The sequence below is a fragment of the Leptopilina boulardi genome, unplaced genomic scaffold (genome assembly GCF_019393585.1).
Source record: "Leptopilina boulardi isolate dan_hultmark-lab unplaced genomic scaffold, ZJU_Lbou_2.1 LbouV2_367, whole genome shotgun sequence".
NCBI lineage: Eukaryota > Metazoa > Arthropoda > Insecta > Hymenoptera > Figitidae > Leptopilina > Leptopilina boulardi.
Window position 1 is genome coordinate 1781492 of NW_026137937.1, and position 18231 is coordinate 1799722.

Below are 18231 nucleotides of genomic sequence, written 5' to 3' on the forward strand. Positions count from 1 at the left end.
CGAGAGCTCGTCTTTGCGTATATATATATATATATATACTTTATATTGTAAACAGCAACTAGCCCCCATGTGAAATTGACAGTAAAACCTGTGCGATGTATCCCGGAAGAGAAAAATTTTCTGCTGTCTGTCTTTTCTGTTGAATTTGAATGAAAAAAAATGCGTGTATTTAAACAAAACTTCCTATTTAATAAGATATGCGCTTATTTCTTATTGAATTTTTAATATCATATTTTTTTTATAGATGAGGAACTTCTCTATTATGTAAAATTGGTTGAAATATATAACCAAATATGAAAAAATATTAAGGAAGCTATAAAAATATGTGCGGTAAAATGGAAATATTTATATATATATGGGCAAATCCACAGAACCGGCCGATTTCATGTTACTCACATATTTTTCTATTTTAGAAGTATTATATTAATTATTTTCATACTTCAACCATTTTGTAATATCTCTGAGAATCTATTGAAATAAGAAAATTGAATAAATGTGAACCTTCTAGTCTTTTATAAAAAATAAAATCGAATTAAGTAACTTAAAAAATGAAATTTACGGTGTTACTCCAGGTATAAATTTTAATTCTTATAGGTATAACTTGTTCGGCATAGATCCGAACAATTCCAAACTGTGGTGAATTATAGTTTACTTATTGAAGAATGTTTTGAAAGTAATAAAAAATATGTGCTCTTAAATAAAAAGAAATGATAGTCGTTGAAAGTAGCGTTACTCATTATTTTATAATAATGAAATGTCTATACATTTTTGTAAATATCTTTTGCGGCGATTATTCGATTTGAATTTTTCAAATTGGAGCTTATTGCTTGTGAACAGACGAACAAATGTATGTATCATAGAATAGAGTGCAATCAGAATTAAAGAAAATATTCCAATAATTATCACTCTATGTTTAAGCGTGAACCATTTTCAACTTAGCCTTTTTTCAGTAGCACAACTACAGGATAAAATATGATGAGTTGAAAACATGTGTGATTATATAAAGACATTATTATAATTCTTGTATGCAAACGCCAAATTATATTTTCAATTTATAACGTCTAAAAATTAAAAATAAAAAAAAATTTATCGAAATTTAACTAGTTAATCGTGAAAAATGAATTATCCTTTCATTTGTTTTATTTTCAAAGTTATATCAAAATCGATGTCAATAATGTCAGTTTGTTGGTTAAAATAGTTAATATCAAAATTAGTAAGTAAACAATTTAATTTACAGAAATAAAAAATTAAATGCTAATAAATAAAATATATAATAAAATATGATAAAATATAAATAATTTATTTTTGATAATTAAAAAATTAATTATTTGTATTTTATCATATTTTATTATTCAAAATGTTTTGCACATATTTCAAATAATATATAAAAAAAAACAAAGAAATGCCATTTTTAATTATAATTTCCAGAAGAAAAATAATATTTTCGTTTTTGGCTTTTAACTCAAACGGCATTAAAATAAAATGAATCACGCAAGAAGATAATTGTTCTTGAATATATTTTAAAGAAAGTAAACCATAAATAAAAGGTGTGCTTGCTATTTGGAAAATTTTCATCTTGATAAGTAAAAATCGGCCGGTTCTGTGGATTTGCCCATATATATTTTTTTACAATATTTTAACACTTTTAACTTTCACGATATTTAGAATAAAATGAAAGAATTGTACTTTCTTTCTTTTATATAAGAAACTGTTGAACTATAAAATTAAGCCAATTTCGTGTTTGTAATCAATTTTTTTTTTTTTTTTCGTGGAAAATATATTGTTTTATTCTAATTTGTTATAGAAAAGTGTGATTTTTAGTATAGGAATTTACAATACTAATCAAATTTTATTATTCTCTTTTGCACAAAGTTTGAAAAAAAATCACTATATTATTTCTTCCGAAAATGGTTCATTAATTTCTTATTGATGCTCATTAGTTTCTTCTTTCAGTTTTTTTTTGTAAAAGTCCATTTCTTTCTTTCTTCCTTATTAGAATATTTTTTCGATTCTTTTTTCTGTTTTTTCTTTATTACTATTATATCTTTCTTATGTTATAAAAGATGGTTTTTTTCATGTATATTTTTTATTATTATTATTATCATTATTTTTAAACACTAAAATTATAACAAGGACCATCCATTTTATTATATCTATATCTTATCTTCTATTTCTTCATTTTCATTTTTTAAACAATTTTTAAAAAAATTTCCTTATCAAAAATAAATTATTTTAAATAGTAAAAAAATACAAATAATAAAAAAAATATAATTATAAATATGTATGAACAGAAATGAAGAAAAGAATGAAGTGAAATTTAGATGTAGGAGTGAATAAGCAAAACTGCTAATCCATCTTAGGAAGTATATATATATATATGATTCTTAACTAATGACCCTGCGACAGAAAGGAAAAAAATATATATAAAAAAAGGACATCAGATAATATACATATAAGTATTTGTATATATATATATATATATATAAACATACGCGTGTGCTTTAAGTGAGTTTGTAAATGCTTCGCACGTCGTCGTCCACCGTTTGGCCTGGACATCTTTATGTCACGCACAAACAAATGTCATGTCACGTCACGCTTCACTTTATATCCATCGCCTTAAATGGCTCACGACATTTAAAAATTTGCAAAATTAATCGCCTCTAAAATTCTTTACAAAGCGTGTCAGCAACGCACGAAAAAAATAAAATCATTTTAAACATGTTCATCGCTTCACTGCTACTTCATTTATTAGCTTTTCAAAATTATATATAATACATTTATATTATGATATATGTAAAAAGTTAGTACATTATATTTAAATTTATTATTATTTGTACTGTGATAGCTAAGAATAAAAGAAGAACAAAAATTAAAAAAAAAAAAAAGAAGAAAGTGGAAAAGGATAGAAAAGAAAAAATAAAAATTAAAAAACTCTATTTGAGAAAAGAAAACAAAAGAAGAAACGTGAAAAATTTAGGGATTCAAAGAAGAAAAAGAAAAAAAGTATAAAAATGGAAAAAAAATGAAAAGAAAAATCCCATATTAAGACATCGAAATTTTCAATTTTCAATTTTACTGTCAAAATTCGCAAAGAAAATTTTAACATTTAATCTAAAAAGTTTTCTTCAAAATAAATGTTACATATTATTTCCCCGCGCACTAGTTGCAAAGTGGAAACATATGTGTAAAATTTTAGATGAAAGTTAAAAACTATTAAAGTTTCCTCTGATGTGGTTGAATTTTCTTTTTTTTTTTTGGCATTTGAAGAATTTTTCGCAACCCTCGTTCTTGTTTTTATCGCGTGACAATTTTGCGGAACTTTTTCACAAGCAATAATGTGGATCTTAAGAGCCCAACCACGTGTCGCCGCATATAAGAGAGAAAAGCAAAAATTCTCAAATAATATTAGTCTCAAGAAGAATCTACACCCTCCTGGAGATAGCGATATAAGAAGAGGGTTCCCTCCGAATAATAACGCGTTCTTCTTTTGCGCGCACATCTTTGGCAACATGTGCAATAAACGACTTGCAAAACTCTTTTTCCATATTTTCATCTTTCACTTCATTTCTTATACTTTGTGTCCGATGAAATACTGCATTATTGCTTTTTCACAAATGAAAGTTTTATAAGTTTTTAAGACAAAAAAAAAAAGAAAAAACTTTTCTTTTACAAATTAGAGAAAAATTTATCAATAATTTATTTTAATAACTTTTAATAAAAGTTAAATCTCATTATTTCAAAATTTATTACATTTATTAATGTAATAATTAAGTTATATTTTTTTAAAATGAAGATAAAAATTATAAATTTTTGAAAATAATTTTTAAACAAAGATTAATAAATAAAAAAAATTTCTATTTTTCACAGATTAATAATTTTATTTCATAAATTAATTTTGACTGATGAAAACAGAACCATGCTGTCATCTGTATTACAAACGTCGAACTAGTCACATATTTCCGTAAAATCTCAAATTACCTACTGTAGATTATAATATTTCCTATATAAACATATGAATTATATTCGAAAACTTTTCAAAGCTAAATATCAAATCAACATTTCAAGCAAATTCACAGTCAAATTTTTTTTTACAAGTTTCATTATCTTACTTTCTATAAAAAAAAAAAAAAATGTCTCTTGATGAATTTTCAGCACGATTTGAAGACAAATTAAAAGTGTTTATTTATTATTTTTTTTTTTTTTACTGAATTTGTGTATATACATTAATTTTTTTTCTTCTTCATTCGAGACCAAAAATTGTTGAATGCTGTTATTGAAAGGGTTTACTTCGTCGCAGAAGTCAATATTGGATGGATAAAAGAAAGAGCGAGAGAGTGAAAGAGAAAATGATTAGTTGATTCACAAATAAAAGAATGGCCTTATTGTGAATTATAATGTACCGTAGCCTATTATGCTTCGAAGTTGTTTCATCACATCGTCAGCTCCTGTTAACAGAAAAAAAAGAATACGAAACGTGTGAATATTTCAACGAATTCCAAAGCAAAAATCAATTAAAATTAAATTGCTACTATATAATCAGTCTGCCAAGGTTTTCAACAGTTCTCAATTCCTGACTGTGAAATAAAAAAGCGAAACCTTCACAATACTCATCATTTAATGAAAAATAAGAGAATATTTTTAAAAACCTAAAAACTTTTACTTTGAAATAAAAATTTGAAAAAAACGATTAAAAATATAAGAATCCAATTACCATTATAGCGTTGACAATATCATTGTGGTTATTCTTAAGAGCTCTGATCGCTTTCCCTCGCGAGACGTTCGCTTGACTCATTACAAGGTCAATATCCTTTTCTTCGACGCCTGATTCATCAACCTCTTCTTCTGATTCTTCTTGAATTGGTGCCACAACCTTTAAACAAACAAATATAAAGTATGAAAAATAAATATAATACACTTATAATGTATTAATTTTTAAATTTATAAAAACAATTACCGTCGTACTGCCACCGGCTTCAGTTGCTGTGATCACTGGCGGTTCCTTGAATTTCTCAGCTGCCGCCACCTGGGCTTGTTGGCTAAGATCTTCAATCTAAAAAAAATATTAATTTCAAATAAGTTTTTTTTTTCAATACTTTTTTTCTTACTAAAATATTCCCCTACTTTGTGTAAATAAAAATCAAAAATATAAAAAGAAAACTAAAAATACAAATTAAAAACAAATATATATATGAAGAATTCAAAATATGTGTCTAATTTTGAAATTAAATTACTTTGGCTTCTCCAAATACAATGTAAGTGTCCGAAGCTGGATTCTTAAGAACGTCTGGTTTGTTGATAACGAAGAGAATATTTTTTGACTTGCGAATTGTCACTCTGTTTACACCTTGCACCTAAAACGAAAATTTTATTTCTCAAATTAATTTTTTTAATTTATTCCAAGTATTATAAAAATGTTTTTTTTTTTTTTTTTATATAAAAAATATCAGTCTGCCAAGGTTTTCTACATATTTCGATTACGACTGTGAAATTGAAAAGCGAAACCTTCACATCTATCATCATTTAGAAATTTTTCATAAATTTTTTTTTTTTTTTTTTAAATAAATAAATAGTTTTTATAAACTATTTTATTCAAAAATCTAATTTGATTTAGAAATTTTGTGTAATTATTTTCAATGGATTTTATTAATATTAATTAAATTTGTCATTATTAATTTCAATTCTTACTGGTTTCAATCCCAATTTACTCATGAGTTTTCTGGCTTTTTTCTCGCCACGGCTTTGTTTCGCCTTTGAAACAATATCACTGGGAAGACCAGTGACAGTAGGTCTGGGAAAACCGACAGCATCTTCTGTTGCTGCGTCTTCTAATTCCGGAATAGTATCATCTGAATCAGAATCACTTCCTGATCCAGCTGCTGCAGCCTCCACCTTGGTTGGCTCAGACGTCGCAGCTTTGTCCAATTCAGTTAATTCTGGCATTTTTTTTTAAGTCTAAAAAAAGGCAATTTTCAATTATCATATTTAAAAAAAAAATTTATTAACAAAAATATTAAAATGTCCCAACATTTATAATATAATCTGATAACAATTGATATGAGAAATTACTTAAATAAAAAAAAAAAAAAAAAAAAACATTAATAGACATTATTTTTTCTTGGAAAAAAATTAAATATACATTATTCCATTAATTCCATATAACAAACCAAATAATTAAAAGGCAATTAACAAAAAAAAAAAAAAAAACGAAAATAATGAAGAAAGATAAAAATAAAACAAAAATTTTAAATATAAAGTACATTATATTCAAGAAAATGAATTAATGTAAGAACCCCATAGAGTTGCACGTGTTCCATATATAACCATTCATCCCCACCCCACTTTTAACAAACTAATCCTATACCCACGTTCAATTCTCTTTTTAAGGAAACTCGTCGAAATTATATTTATTCGATGACTAATTTTAATTCCCCACTAAAATAATATAAAATAAAACATTAATTGCACACGATGTTTGCAAAATTAACAATTAAAGGCGGTTTTTTATTATGGCGCCTAACAAAGCAACGAAAAGTATAACGTGATTTACACCGGTTTCCCGGATTATAATTGTAAAACTTTCCTTTTTTTTCACGTCAATCTTTTTAATAAAAATACTCACACAGCTAACATTAATAATAAACAACGATCTAGTAACGAATTAAGAAACTAAATGCTTGTAAATACTCGTTGAGAGAAAATTTCATTTCAAGGAGCAACACAATTCTATTGATTGGAAATATATTCGCGCACTTTTGTCAAAAATAATAACATTAAATAATAAATTATCAAAAGATTTAAAGATTAATTAACATTTGCTGAAGATGTTGATTAAAATAAAGGATTTACCTTGTAAAATAATTTGTCGTTCAACGATTACTTTTCCAGAGACTTTACACTCTTCACGAGTTTACAGTGAAACTGGGGTTAGTTTTCATGAAAGATTAAAATGAGAAAGTGACTTTTAGAACACATGATCTTGAAAGAAAGATTTTCATTGGCTGTTTATTTCTTCGTCATTTACTTTGACAAATCAAAATTCGTATTAGAAACCAGTGGCCAATGAAATACGTGCATACAATTTAAAACTGTGTAGAATACTTTAAAGTAGATTAAATGACGTCAAATATAAATTTATGTACTTTAATACGAAATTACAATTTTAAATTATAACACATTTTGATTCTCAACAAAATTTTAACATTATATTTAAAGGTATACACAGTTTTTTGAGTAATAGACCATTTATTATTGCTTCTTAAAAATATTTCCAACGTTAAGGAAAAAAAATACAAAGCATTGTGTTATAAATAAAATAAGATTATACAGAAAAACTACAGCGATATTGGAGATTCGTCGATTTTATGACAAATTAATCCAAGGATCAATTTTTCAGTCTATATTTTTTTTATTAAGATATAAATTAATTTAATAATTTTTTAATGATATTTTATGGCAAACAATATACTGCCGCAAAATTTTAAATATTTTACAAAATCAGTTTTTAAACATTTAACATAGCGCAGCAAAAAAGAATTATATTTTATTCAATCAATTTGTGCTACTAAATTGTATGAAATTGTGATACAATTTTTACATTTAAATCGCAATATTAAACGTTTGTTTAACACAATCTTAAAAATAAATGAGAATATGTCAAAAAATAAATAAAATATTGAACCTATTATTTATTCGTGAAACATATAATATATGAACTCGACGATTTTGTTTTGTAATCCTATTTTATAACGTAAGAAAAATTATATCACAATCTTGAATCTATATGTATATAAATATAGTATAGTTGAATATCCCAAAATATGACAAAATATATTTTTATCGAAACCCAAAGTAGATTTTTTTCTATTTTTTTTTTTTTTTCTTTTTTTGGAAACATACAGTATTTCATTATTAAAAATAAACTAAACATTAATGCACACACAAAACACCTAAATTTGACTAACTTATAAATTATATTTAATTGTCTATTGTCCTTATTCACGTAAATATGACTTTTATTATTTTCAATCTTAATTTCTTAATTCTTACAAATATATACAAAATTAGTGTTGAACAAGTTTTTTTTTTCTAAAATTTCCAAAAAGTGTACAATACAAAAATCATTTTGAATACATTTGAAAAATGCTTCATTTTACTTTCTAAAAATACAATTTTGATTTTGCTCAACAATTTTTTTTCCTTTTTTTTTGTTTTTCTGTAAAACAATTTTTTCAGTATATATTTTTTTTATGCATAAATCATTTTTTATGCGTACAACATTTTTATGTGTAGATTATTTTTTTTTTTGTGTACAAACAATTTTATGTGTAAAATATTTTTCATGTAAAACATTTTTTATATGCGATAATTTTTAATTCGAATAATTCATGTGTGAAAGAATTTTCTTTCTTTGTAAATATGATCTACAATTATTCAATTTTTTTTCTTTTCTATAAACTTCTATTATGCGATAAATTTCTTTGAGCAGAGTAAACAAGAGAAATGTTTTTTTTTTTTACATCCTATTAATAGTGCCTTGGCCTATAATATTTCGTCATCGAATAACTTTTTTCTCAAGGAAATTCCTTATGAGAGAATTTTCGAGAAATATGCATGAATTTTCTTGTTTACAAAAAAAACACATTCAAGTGTGCCTATAAAATATAAGATCAATATTCATCACATTTAAGAATTGACCATAGAATGAAAATGGTACATTTTGTGGATTTTCTAAAAAAAAATCTAGACAATCAATTTTATTGTATAGTGAAATTACTTTATTGGAGATTGATCGACCTCCATTATTTCACTTTGCGATTCTTCCTCTCTGACTTGCTCAATTCTTTCTTCTTCATCCATAGATGGATTTAAGCCTGTTATTTAATTAAAGTAATAATATTTAAATTTACGGAAATAAAAAATTTCTAAATTCCAGAATGTTTTTTTTTTCAAATAAAATTAAATAGTTTAGTTAATTCAATTTCAATTAATTAAAGACAATAATAAACAGCAAGCAAAAAAATTAAATTGCATTGAAATAGATTAAAAATTATTTAAACAAAATTACATACCAATATTAATATTTTCCTCTTCCTCCTCTTCTTCGAGAATTTCACTTTCTGGCGTTTCGACAGGTTTTTCAACTACCTCAATATCCGAATCTAGAAAAAAATACATTTGTTGATTCTATATTTTTTACATTAATGATGCGATGATTTTAAATTGATGTGTGATATATTAAACATTACCAGTTTCCGAAGGACTACTTGAACCCTCAGTATCTGAGCGTTTGGCACCTTGTAAATTGGTACCAAGATTTGACAATGTAAGCGATGCCATTGAAGATGAATTCAAAGGATTAGGGTCCCAATCCAATTTAGGAGCCGATGGTTTTTGTTTGCGTGCTGGATTCCAAAAATTACAATAACAGCATTTGAATCCTACAAAATGATATTAAATTTTTATTTAAAAAATTTTTCAAACTTCCTAACTGATTTCAATTTTTTCAGTTGGTAGACACCCTTTATTTTTTAATAAACAATTTTAATTACCGAAATATTCAAATTCTTCCTTTAATGCCATTCCATTGTGCGATTCGCATTGACGACAAATTAAGGCATATCGATTTGATGGACCATCTCCGACTAAATATTCCACAAGTTTATCTAAATAACTTCTCTGTTGTGGAAGTATCGGCCGTGGAAGAGGAGTTCCAGCTAATATTTTGTAAAAGAAGATTAAAATTTGAAAATTAACAATCAAAATTTCAAACCTAAAATAATTGAAGAAATCGTAAAAATAATTCAGAAAAAAAAACAATATAATTACTGGGACCGGTCGTTGGTGCATTATTTGTCCTGACAGGCTGATAGCTCGAAGAAGCAAGTGGAGATAAAAGAGGAGAATTTAGAGTCGCATTAAATGGTCCAACATTTGACAATCTACCGGCTTGAGCAGCGTTTGATGTAAGTGCCCTACGTCTCAATTCTGAAGCACCCGATGGAACTAATCCGGACGTTATGGGAGTATTAGTACGACGAGGTGTTTCTGCACTTGACGATGTTATGGAATAGTTCGACTAAAATAAATTAGAATCAAGGATTAATTAGACGATTAGAGAAATTAAAAAAAAAAAAAAAATTCCCTACGTAATCCTGAATATAAAAAAACATATTTTATTAAATTAAATCATAAAGAAAAATTTAAATATATAATTTAAAGAAGATTAGTAAATTGTTGACTACCTTTTCAGTGAATATTACAAATTTGGATTTTTTTTTCAATAATTCTAAATTACCTGATGGAATATCATTTTATTTTGCACTAACCTGAGGTGACAGCTATAAAATAGAAATAAATTATTTTTTATTAGTAGAAAATTTGAAAATAAAAATATATTTCAAAGAAATTTAATTATCAAAAATTAGGAAGAGCTTTTTTTTTAAACTTACAGGTGACATTCGCAATTGATCAGGAGCAAACTTTAATAAAATTTCTTTGGCTTTTCTATAAGTTTCAGTTTCTGTTACTTCATCTAAAATCTTTTTTTTATCTTGCTGCATAGATGATAATTTTTCCTCATTTCGTCGAAGTTTCCGCTTATAATACCAAGATACTAATTTTTTAACGAATATTATCCTATAGTGGAGAATTTAATAATAATAATAATAATAATAATAATAATAATAATAATTGTAATAAATGGTATTGATTAATATTTTACTTATTTCTTTTAGTATTCTATTGATTTCATTATTATACATTACATACATTTCATTATTATTTTTAGATTAATATATAAATATAGGAAAATAAAAAAAACTTACAATATTGGAAAGATGAGCAATGGCGTAACATAAATTAATTGGTCGTATGGCGATGTAGGAAAAAAGTAAAAGTAACATGTTAATGCTGCTATTATGTACAAAATGACACTATAAGCAACCAAAGTTCCAACTATTTTCTTGTGTCTTTGTTCAGTAAAAAGTCCATACTTTTCAATTTCTTTGATATTCTGGAAAAAAAATTTTTTTGAGAAAATTCCAGTGAATGAAAAAAACAGAATTATTATATATTTCCATCACATACCTTGTCAAGATTTTCAAGAATCTCTATGGTTGTTTTCTTTTTCTAAAAAATAAATAAATCACAATTAATGACAATGAATTAATTAAAAATAATAATATTGCAAAAAAGTTTTTTAAAAATTATATATATATATATATATATTTTTTTTTAATATTCAATGGTAGGTAGCAAAAGTTTTAAGAAAATTCGAAACTTCCTTGGTGACGTATGAATAATAAAGTTCAAGTTAAATAAATTATTTTGTATAATGTAAAAGAGTTGAATGTTAATTTATTTTGACACCATTTCCTCTAAATATAGGCTTGACTTCATAATTGTCTAGTGCTTCGGCATACAAAAGGAAGAAATGAATCATCAAATTCAATCATTATAAAAATATTTTTATATTTTTTAAAACAAAATTTGTAACGCATATCATTTTAAAAGACTTAAATTTACTGATTAGTTTATGAATTAAAAATATAATATCAAATATATTTTTGTATACTACAAATGTCTCGTATTCTATATATAATATATACATATATATTGTATATAGAATAGATTTCCTAAATATATAACAATTCAGAGTTCAATGCCTACTGCCGTGTCATTGAATGACAATGTCTAATTTGCATTTTAATGCTTGTACATAAATTAATTGTCCAATTTCGAAGAATCATTCAATATTTTATGATTAAATAGTTAAATACCCAGAAATGTCAAAATTCAAGTTTTTTCATATTTTAGAATTAATCATATAATACAAAGAAACCAATATTTTGTAATAAACAAAAGAAATTAGAAAAATACCTTAGATTATTAAATATATTTGTTAAACTTTTCTAGAAAAAAGAAAAGTAATAAAAAGCTATATATATAAGTAAAACAGATTTCCTAACCTTAAAAGTGTGAATCACCGGAAAAATGATACGAAAATATATAAATATCAATATGTCATAAGTGAAATACTTACACGAAATCTGGATACGATATTACCCATTTTAATAGTCTCAATAAAGATTTCTTTTCGCAGAGAATATTTTCGTTAGTTTTCATAGAAACATATTGTTTACAAGCACAAAATAACGCACTTCTTGTCCCTAAATTAGAATTTAGACGTCTCTAATTATTTAATTTTTTCACCTCAGTATCAAATACGTTCAAATGAGCTTCCAAATTTAAATGTCACAAATTTCAAGATATTTATAGAAAATATAAAGAGCTGCAAGGCAAATATTGTTAAAATTTGCGGTTGATTCAATCTCAAGTTCACCAGGTAAAGCGTCGCATTATTTTCTTTCTCATTCTCTCAATTAATTTTATTGTGAAATAATGAAAAAGCAAAATGAATTATAAATATTATTGGAATTCCATATGTAACAATACACATTTCAAAATTTTATCACACAAATAGATCATTACGTATTTTTTTGCACTTTCTGGAGCCACATTTCAAACTATATGAAAACGGCCAAACGAACAAAAAATCAACTGGTGAACACAAACAGCGCATGAGCGCTTTGTGCATTGATGCGCACAAAATGTGCGCGCAAATAAAATAACACTACAAAAAAATATTTAAATAATAAATAGAATATAATAAACAAATTCATAAAATAAATTAAAAAGAAACCCGGTAATATAAATATCTTTTGTGAATTAAAATTAAAAATATGAAAATTTTACAAGTTTTTTTAAAAATTTTTATCTACCTTTATATTATTAATAAAAGTTGCATTTTTCGATATTTTTTGGCATTAAACATTAATCTCGTAATCACTTTTTATACAATGATGACTTTTTATCAATGAAAAATAATGAGAAATTTAAAAATAACTTTTGATATATCATAATCCGTAATGTATGTATTTTTTCTGTTTTTCTTCTTTATTTTTTCCTTTTTTATATTATTATTTAATTATTTTATAGTTAAATTTTATATTATTATTTTTGTTATACTATTTAAAATAATATATTAGGTAGTTAATTTTAATTTTTAATATATTCATCTTAAAAATTGCAAATTTTATTTAGAAAAATAATTACTAAATAACTTTTTTTAGACATAAATATTTTAATAAAACCATATTGTTCACATTTAAAACGCGATTATTAAAATGTATGTATGGTATTTATATTAGGATTTTATTTAAAAATATTCTTAATTTTTTTTTTTTTTGTTTAACTAAAATATAAAAAAAAATGTTAACGTTAATTTGCAATTTTTGCCTCTTTTTGTTTGTGTGCTTCACTGATTGCAATATCCACATAGTCATTAATAAGATTAACTGATTTTTCAACAAGCAAAATTTCTCTTTGCGAAACTTTTGGTAATCCAAAATTTGTTTCCACGCCATTCGGTCCAAATTGCAATTCCGAAGTGAAAAAACGGCAAAATGGCAATACATTTGATCGAACATATGCAGAGGCAATTGCTTTATTGTTACCATTTAATCCAGCTGTAATAGTTGTTAGAAATTTTGCAATTGCAGTTGCTGATGACAGAACTGGACCACCGAATTCCGTTTGTGATAATTCTTTTTCTGAATTTTGAAATTTACTCATCAAAAGATCCTCGTGAGCCTAAAAAAAAGAATACTTTTCAATTTTTTTTTTTTCGATTAATTGCAAAAAATATTAATTTTTACAGTCAACATTTAATTATAAAAATATAAAAAAAAAATTAAAGATGCAAATTTTTTTAATTTTTAAAAACTAAAAATATTTTTTAAATTGAAATTTTTTTTTTTCTGAACCTTTTTAAATTCATTGATGGGTCTGGACACTGACAACAGAGGAACAGTGGAGAAGACATCAGCACCACCAGCGAGTGGTACAGTGAGATAAGCAGGATTCAAATCAAGAAGTCTTGAAGTAAAAGATTCAACACGCATTGCCTCAAGAGCAACGGATCCAATTATTCTATTTGGATCATACCATCCTGCACATTTATAAATTTCCGAAACCAATGGTAGAGTTGCTGTCACTGGCCTAGCAAAAATTATCGCCATCGCTGTTGGACAAGAATTGACCATTTTCTCCGCTGTTTTACGAACATAATTAACAGACGATCTAAATTGAGCGTAAACCGAGGAGTCTCCCATTTTGAAATCATTTTCATCCAAAAGTGCGATCATGTCCATCTTTATAGGAAAAAAGACATCCGTTTTAAATTTCATATATTATTTAACACAAAAATCGATAATTAAAAAATTAAATTAATAAATAATAAAAATGTAAAAAATTTCAACTCACGTCTTTCAGGGCATTACGCATAAACTTCTTTTTATAATATTTAATTTTCGGCGATGTATCCATAAATGAAGCATCAGATATAGCTCCCTCGAGTGTATTTCTTGTGTCGACAAAATGAATACGATTTACAAAAAGATTTTGCTTAAGAAGTAAAGTTGTATACGCCGCGGTCCATCCACTTCCAATAATTCCAATAGAAACATTACTTTTGTGACTTGGAAGATATTCATTAAATTCATTATAACGACAATTATTTTTGCGATGATCCTTTTCACTTTCCAATTTGTCCGAATCGGTTTTATTTGGTTTTGGCGTATTTGAAATTTCCTTGCCATTAAAAAACTTTTTTTTCACTCCAAATTTTAATAAATTATTTCTCATTGTAAACATACTATTAATAATAATAACAATAATAAAAAAGTATTCTGAATTTCTCTATTTTATAGAAATTAAAAGAAATTTTAGAAAAATAGTTATTTTCTAAAATGGACAATTTCTAAAATTTCCAAGAGGTTACCGGATATGTCAAAAATTTGTATCAAATGAAGTTATTAACTGAATTTTATTCAAAATTAAAAGAATTAAAACATTTTTTTTTAAATTTAATTAAATTATGAAATTTATTATTAATAAGCTTCTAACATAAAATTTCATTTTTAATTTTACCATTATTTTATATATTGCTGTAAAAAACTTAATCTACTAACTCTCAATTATTTGATCGAAGTATTTAATTGTATTTATATATACATCTTATATTAACTGCCACTTAATTGCCAATTCAAGATACAGTTAATATTAAAGAGCATTCGTCAGTTAAACTATTTTTTTTTTAAATTGAATCAATTATGTTTAATTGATTTTACAAAATTCTTTATTAATTTTGTTTTATTGAAAGATCGTCCAAATTTTCGACAATTTTCACTTCAAGATTCTTCTCATTAGCTAAATGTAACATCGAAACGAAAGCAATTGGTAAACTTAATGCTTCTGCATTTGATTTTGAAAGTTGTTTCGGCAATTCTTTATAAACCAAACAAAAATGTTTTTCTTCTTTTACTTTGTCGGACAATTCCTGTTCAACTGCTTCTCGAATGTCGATATTTTCCTTATCGGATATTGATTTTGTTAAACATTTCCAAATTGTTTTTTTCAATTGACGCATGTCAATTTTTTTAGCACGCAACGAATATGGAATGAAAATTTTATTTGCCAATTTTGGTGCAGCAACTAAATTATCACCAGCAAATATTCCTTGCGATGGTGTTATATGTTCTAATTCAGAATTAAAACCACTCACAGGCCCATTATCATTATCATCACCATTTTGGTAATCGTCATTTTGAATATTTGGACAATAATTTGAGACATCGTGTTCATTGTTATAATTATAATTATCAACTTCATCCGATAAATGTGTTGTATTTATATTTTCTTCTCTCGGAATATGGAAATGCAATCGTGGTCGGAAATAATATCTTCCAATATTTTTCATATCGTAATGCTCATTTTTTGGAAATGTTATTTTATCTTCCGCCCATCCAACTTTGGCCGTTTTCACTTGGAGTTTTATCTGCAAATTAAAATTTTTTGAAAAATTTTTAAACATTAATTTAAAAATGTAGAGGTTTACAATTTTTTTTTTTTTTGTTGAGTATATAAAATTAATTTTTAAAAATCTCACCGCATGACCAGGAAGAAATTTCTCCTGAATAGCATCTCTAACCTCCTCTTTCTTCTGATCAATTGTGATTTCCTTCTTTTTTCGTGTAGTGTCTTTATGAGCAGCTGGCTTTCCAATAACTCGACTATTGGCAATTGATTTATTCAATCGAACCTTCCAATGAAGAGGACCCACCCATTGTATTTGACTTGCTAAACTATCTTGAAGATATGAATACTCAAAATTAGTTCTTGTACCACTTGAAGCAATGACACCACTAAAATCAATAATATTTTCCACTTGTCTTGTATTGGCACCAAATCTATCTACATCCTCATGATAATCGTCATCCACATCAAAAATATCCATTCGCGAATTACCAACATCATCGGCCGGTAAACTTGCATCAAGATCAAATTGATATTTACTTTCATTGTGTGGCTGTTCTTCAGGTTCATTATCAGCGGACCAGCCAATAATTTGAAAATTAGAAAACAAAGGACAAATATCATCATCATTATTGAATCTCACATTGGAAAATTCAATTTCCTTTGATATTGCTGGCCTCTCCTCGACAATTGTATCATAAATCACATCATTGAATGAATGTAGATAAATATTGCCATTTTCATGTGATGGTAACATTGCTTGAAATAAAAGATCTGTCGTTTGTGAATCGCCATCGCCCATTATCAATGAAATGGGATTTATTACATCAACATTTCCCTTTAATGCATCTTCATTGCTAAGAATATTTCTCATTGATCGTTTCTTTTTCTTTTTCTGTGCAATTTGATCTGCCGCATTGTTTCCTTCACCTCCATCTTGACCATTTTCACCCTGACCATTAGCATTTTCGTCATCATTTTTTTTCTCCTGTTTATCAAGACCGCCAATCATTTTCAACATATCCGTATGTACGCCATCAACGCGAAATCCATAAATTTTTGCACTCACATCCAAAGATGTGCTGGCAACTTGTAAATTTGACATTTCTTTATCTTTCTTTTTTATGAGATACGTCATAAAATCAATAATTTCTAAACTAAAGGCATTTTTTGCATTTATTTTATTCTCAGTACTGAGTTTAATGCATTGTGTTATTTTTTCGGAAATTTGACCCGCTGGAATGTGTGCGATATTTGATAAACCAAGGGAACGACGTTTATCGGATGTTGACGATATTGGTGTCTCCGATATTTCTTGACGACGATCTTGTCGTCGTGCCAAACGTTCTGCTTCATCGTCATTCTCAACTATTGTCGAGACTGACTTTGGTATAGTGAGACCAAAACTTGATCTTCTTCGCAATGGTGAAGAATTTCCTTCATTCATTTCAACTGTATTTGTAAGGAGAGCGACTCCTAAACTTTTTCTTCTGTCCATCCTGAAAGATTACGTTTATTTAGAGAATAGAAATTATATTTTTCAAATATTTCTTTTGTTACTTACGTGTTATTTCTTTTAAATTTTATAAGAACAATTTAAAAACGTTGAAATATAAAGCAATTGATAAAGATTGTTCTGTTTCCTACTAATATTCTTTGCTGAAAAACAAAAAAAAAATATTAAATGTTAAATAAAAATAACGTCAAAGCAAATAATATTAATTAATAAATAATAGTAAATATAAAAATAATTTAGGTATTTCAACTATAGAGAAAAATATGAAAAACATATAACTTATAATTAATTAGAAATTTCTATATCAATAGAAGTTTTGCATCTTCGAAATAGGTTATGTTATTAACATAATTTATACTTGACAAATTTCTAACACCATTTTTATCAAATAATTCGACATAAAACACAAATTTATTAATTAAAACACTTAAAATATAACTGACTTCTTTTTTTTTTATTTCTAATTGTTAAAAAAACAAAAAGCATTAAAACAAATAGAATAATTATTCTCGTCACTATTCAGAATTTCTAATTTATTTACTTTAAAATCTAACTTAACTCACTTCATTATCCATTCAAAAAATAGTTTAAAATTAATGTTTTTAAAACATTTTCCACATGATGCATAAAATTAGAAGTTAAAAAAAACAATTTGGCGTTGTTTGACACTTAACGTATAAACATGGAAGATTTGGCGGTCATTTTGTGGTGTTTAAATTCAAGTGTTCCAAAAATCATCATATTTTTACTCTGCGCTGTAATTGGACAACAGTGGACAAATTTACAAGAGAAATGTCACATTTAAATTATTCAAGGATAGTTTTCATGAATTTTGTAAAATA

At 25.8% G+C, this 18231-nt stretch overlaps 4 protein-coding genes across 5 annotated transcripts; all 4 read right to left on the minus strand.

Annotated features, from left to right (window-relative positions):
• Nucleotides 1–3851: 3851 nt before the first annotated feature.
• Nucleotides 3852–6983, minus strand: LOC127287019 (nascent polypeptide-associated complex subunit alpha). Of its 2 annotated transcripts, none has more exons than XM_051313715.1 (6): nt 6847–6983; nt 5686–5952; nt 5232–5351; nt 4955–5050; nt 4712–4870; nt 3852–4445 (listed from the first exon to the last, which is right to left on the minus strand). In XM_051313715.1, exons 2-6 carry the CDS (start codon nt 5938–5940, stop codon nt 4431–4433), a joined length of 645 nt encoding a protein of 214 aa, XP_051169672.1. In that variant the 5' UTR covers nt 5941–5952; nt 6847–6983; the 3' UTR covers nt 3852–4430. The 2 variants fall into 2 exon arrangements, with proteins under 2 accessions (XP_051169672.1, XP_051169673.1); XM_051313716.1 differs by lacking the exon at nt 6847–6983 and adding an exon at nt 6620–6825.
• A 239-nt stretch (nt 6984–7222) lies between these two features.
• Nucleotides 7223–12560, minus strand: LOC127287015 (endoplasmic reticulum junction formation protein lunapark-A). The gene is made up of 10 exons (XM_051313711.1): nt 12041–12560; nt 11086–11127; nt 10824–11011; nt 10449–10635; nt 10326–10337; nt 9826–10075; nt 9549–9713; nt 9246–9437; nt 9069–9158; nt 7223–8870 (listed from the first exon to the last, which is right to left on the minus strand). Exons 1-10 carry the CDS (start codon nt 12065–12067, stop codon nt 8770–8772), a joined length of 1254 nt encoding a protein of 417 aa, XP_051169668.1. The 5' UTR covers nt 12068–12560; the 3' UTR covers nt 7223–8769.
• A 582-nt stretch (nt 12561–13142) lies between these two features.
• LOC127287016 (malate dehydrogenase, mitochondrial-like) lies at nt 13143–14851 on the minus strand. Its single transcript, XM_051313712.1, has 3 exons — nt 14323–14851; nt 13824–14210; nt 13143–13650 (listed from the first exon to the last, which is right to left on the minus strand). The coding sequence occupies exons 1-3, from the start codon at nt 14710–14712 to the stop codon at nt 13279–13281; spliced, it is 1149 nt and encodes a 382-aa protein (XP_051169669.1). The 5' UTR covers nt 14713–14851; the 3' UTR covers nt 13143–13278.
• A 73-nt stretch (nt 14852–14924) lies between these two features.
• LOC127287009 (condensin complex subunit 2) lies at nt 14925–18116 on the minus strand. The gene is made up of 4 exons (XM_051313700.1): nt 17953–18116; nt 17438–17532; nt 16007–17372; nt 14925–15895 (listed from the first exon to the last, which is right to left on the minus strand). The coding sequence occupies exons 3-4, from the start codon at nt 17369–17371 to the stop codon at nt 15200–15202; spliced, it is 2061 nt and encodes a 686-aa protein (XP_051169657.1). The 5' UTR covers nt 17372; nt 17438–17532; nt 17953–18116; the 3' UTR covers nt 14925–15199.
• Between the last annotated feature and the right edge of the window lie 115 nt (nt 18117–18231).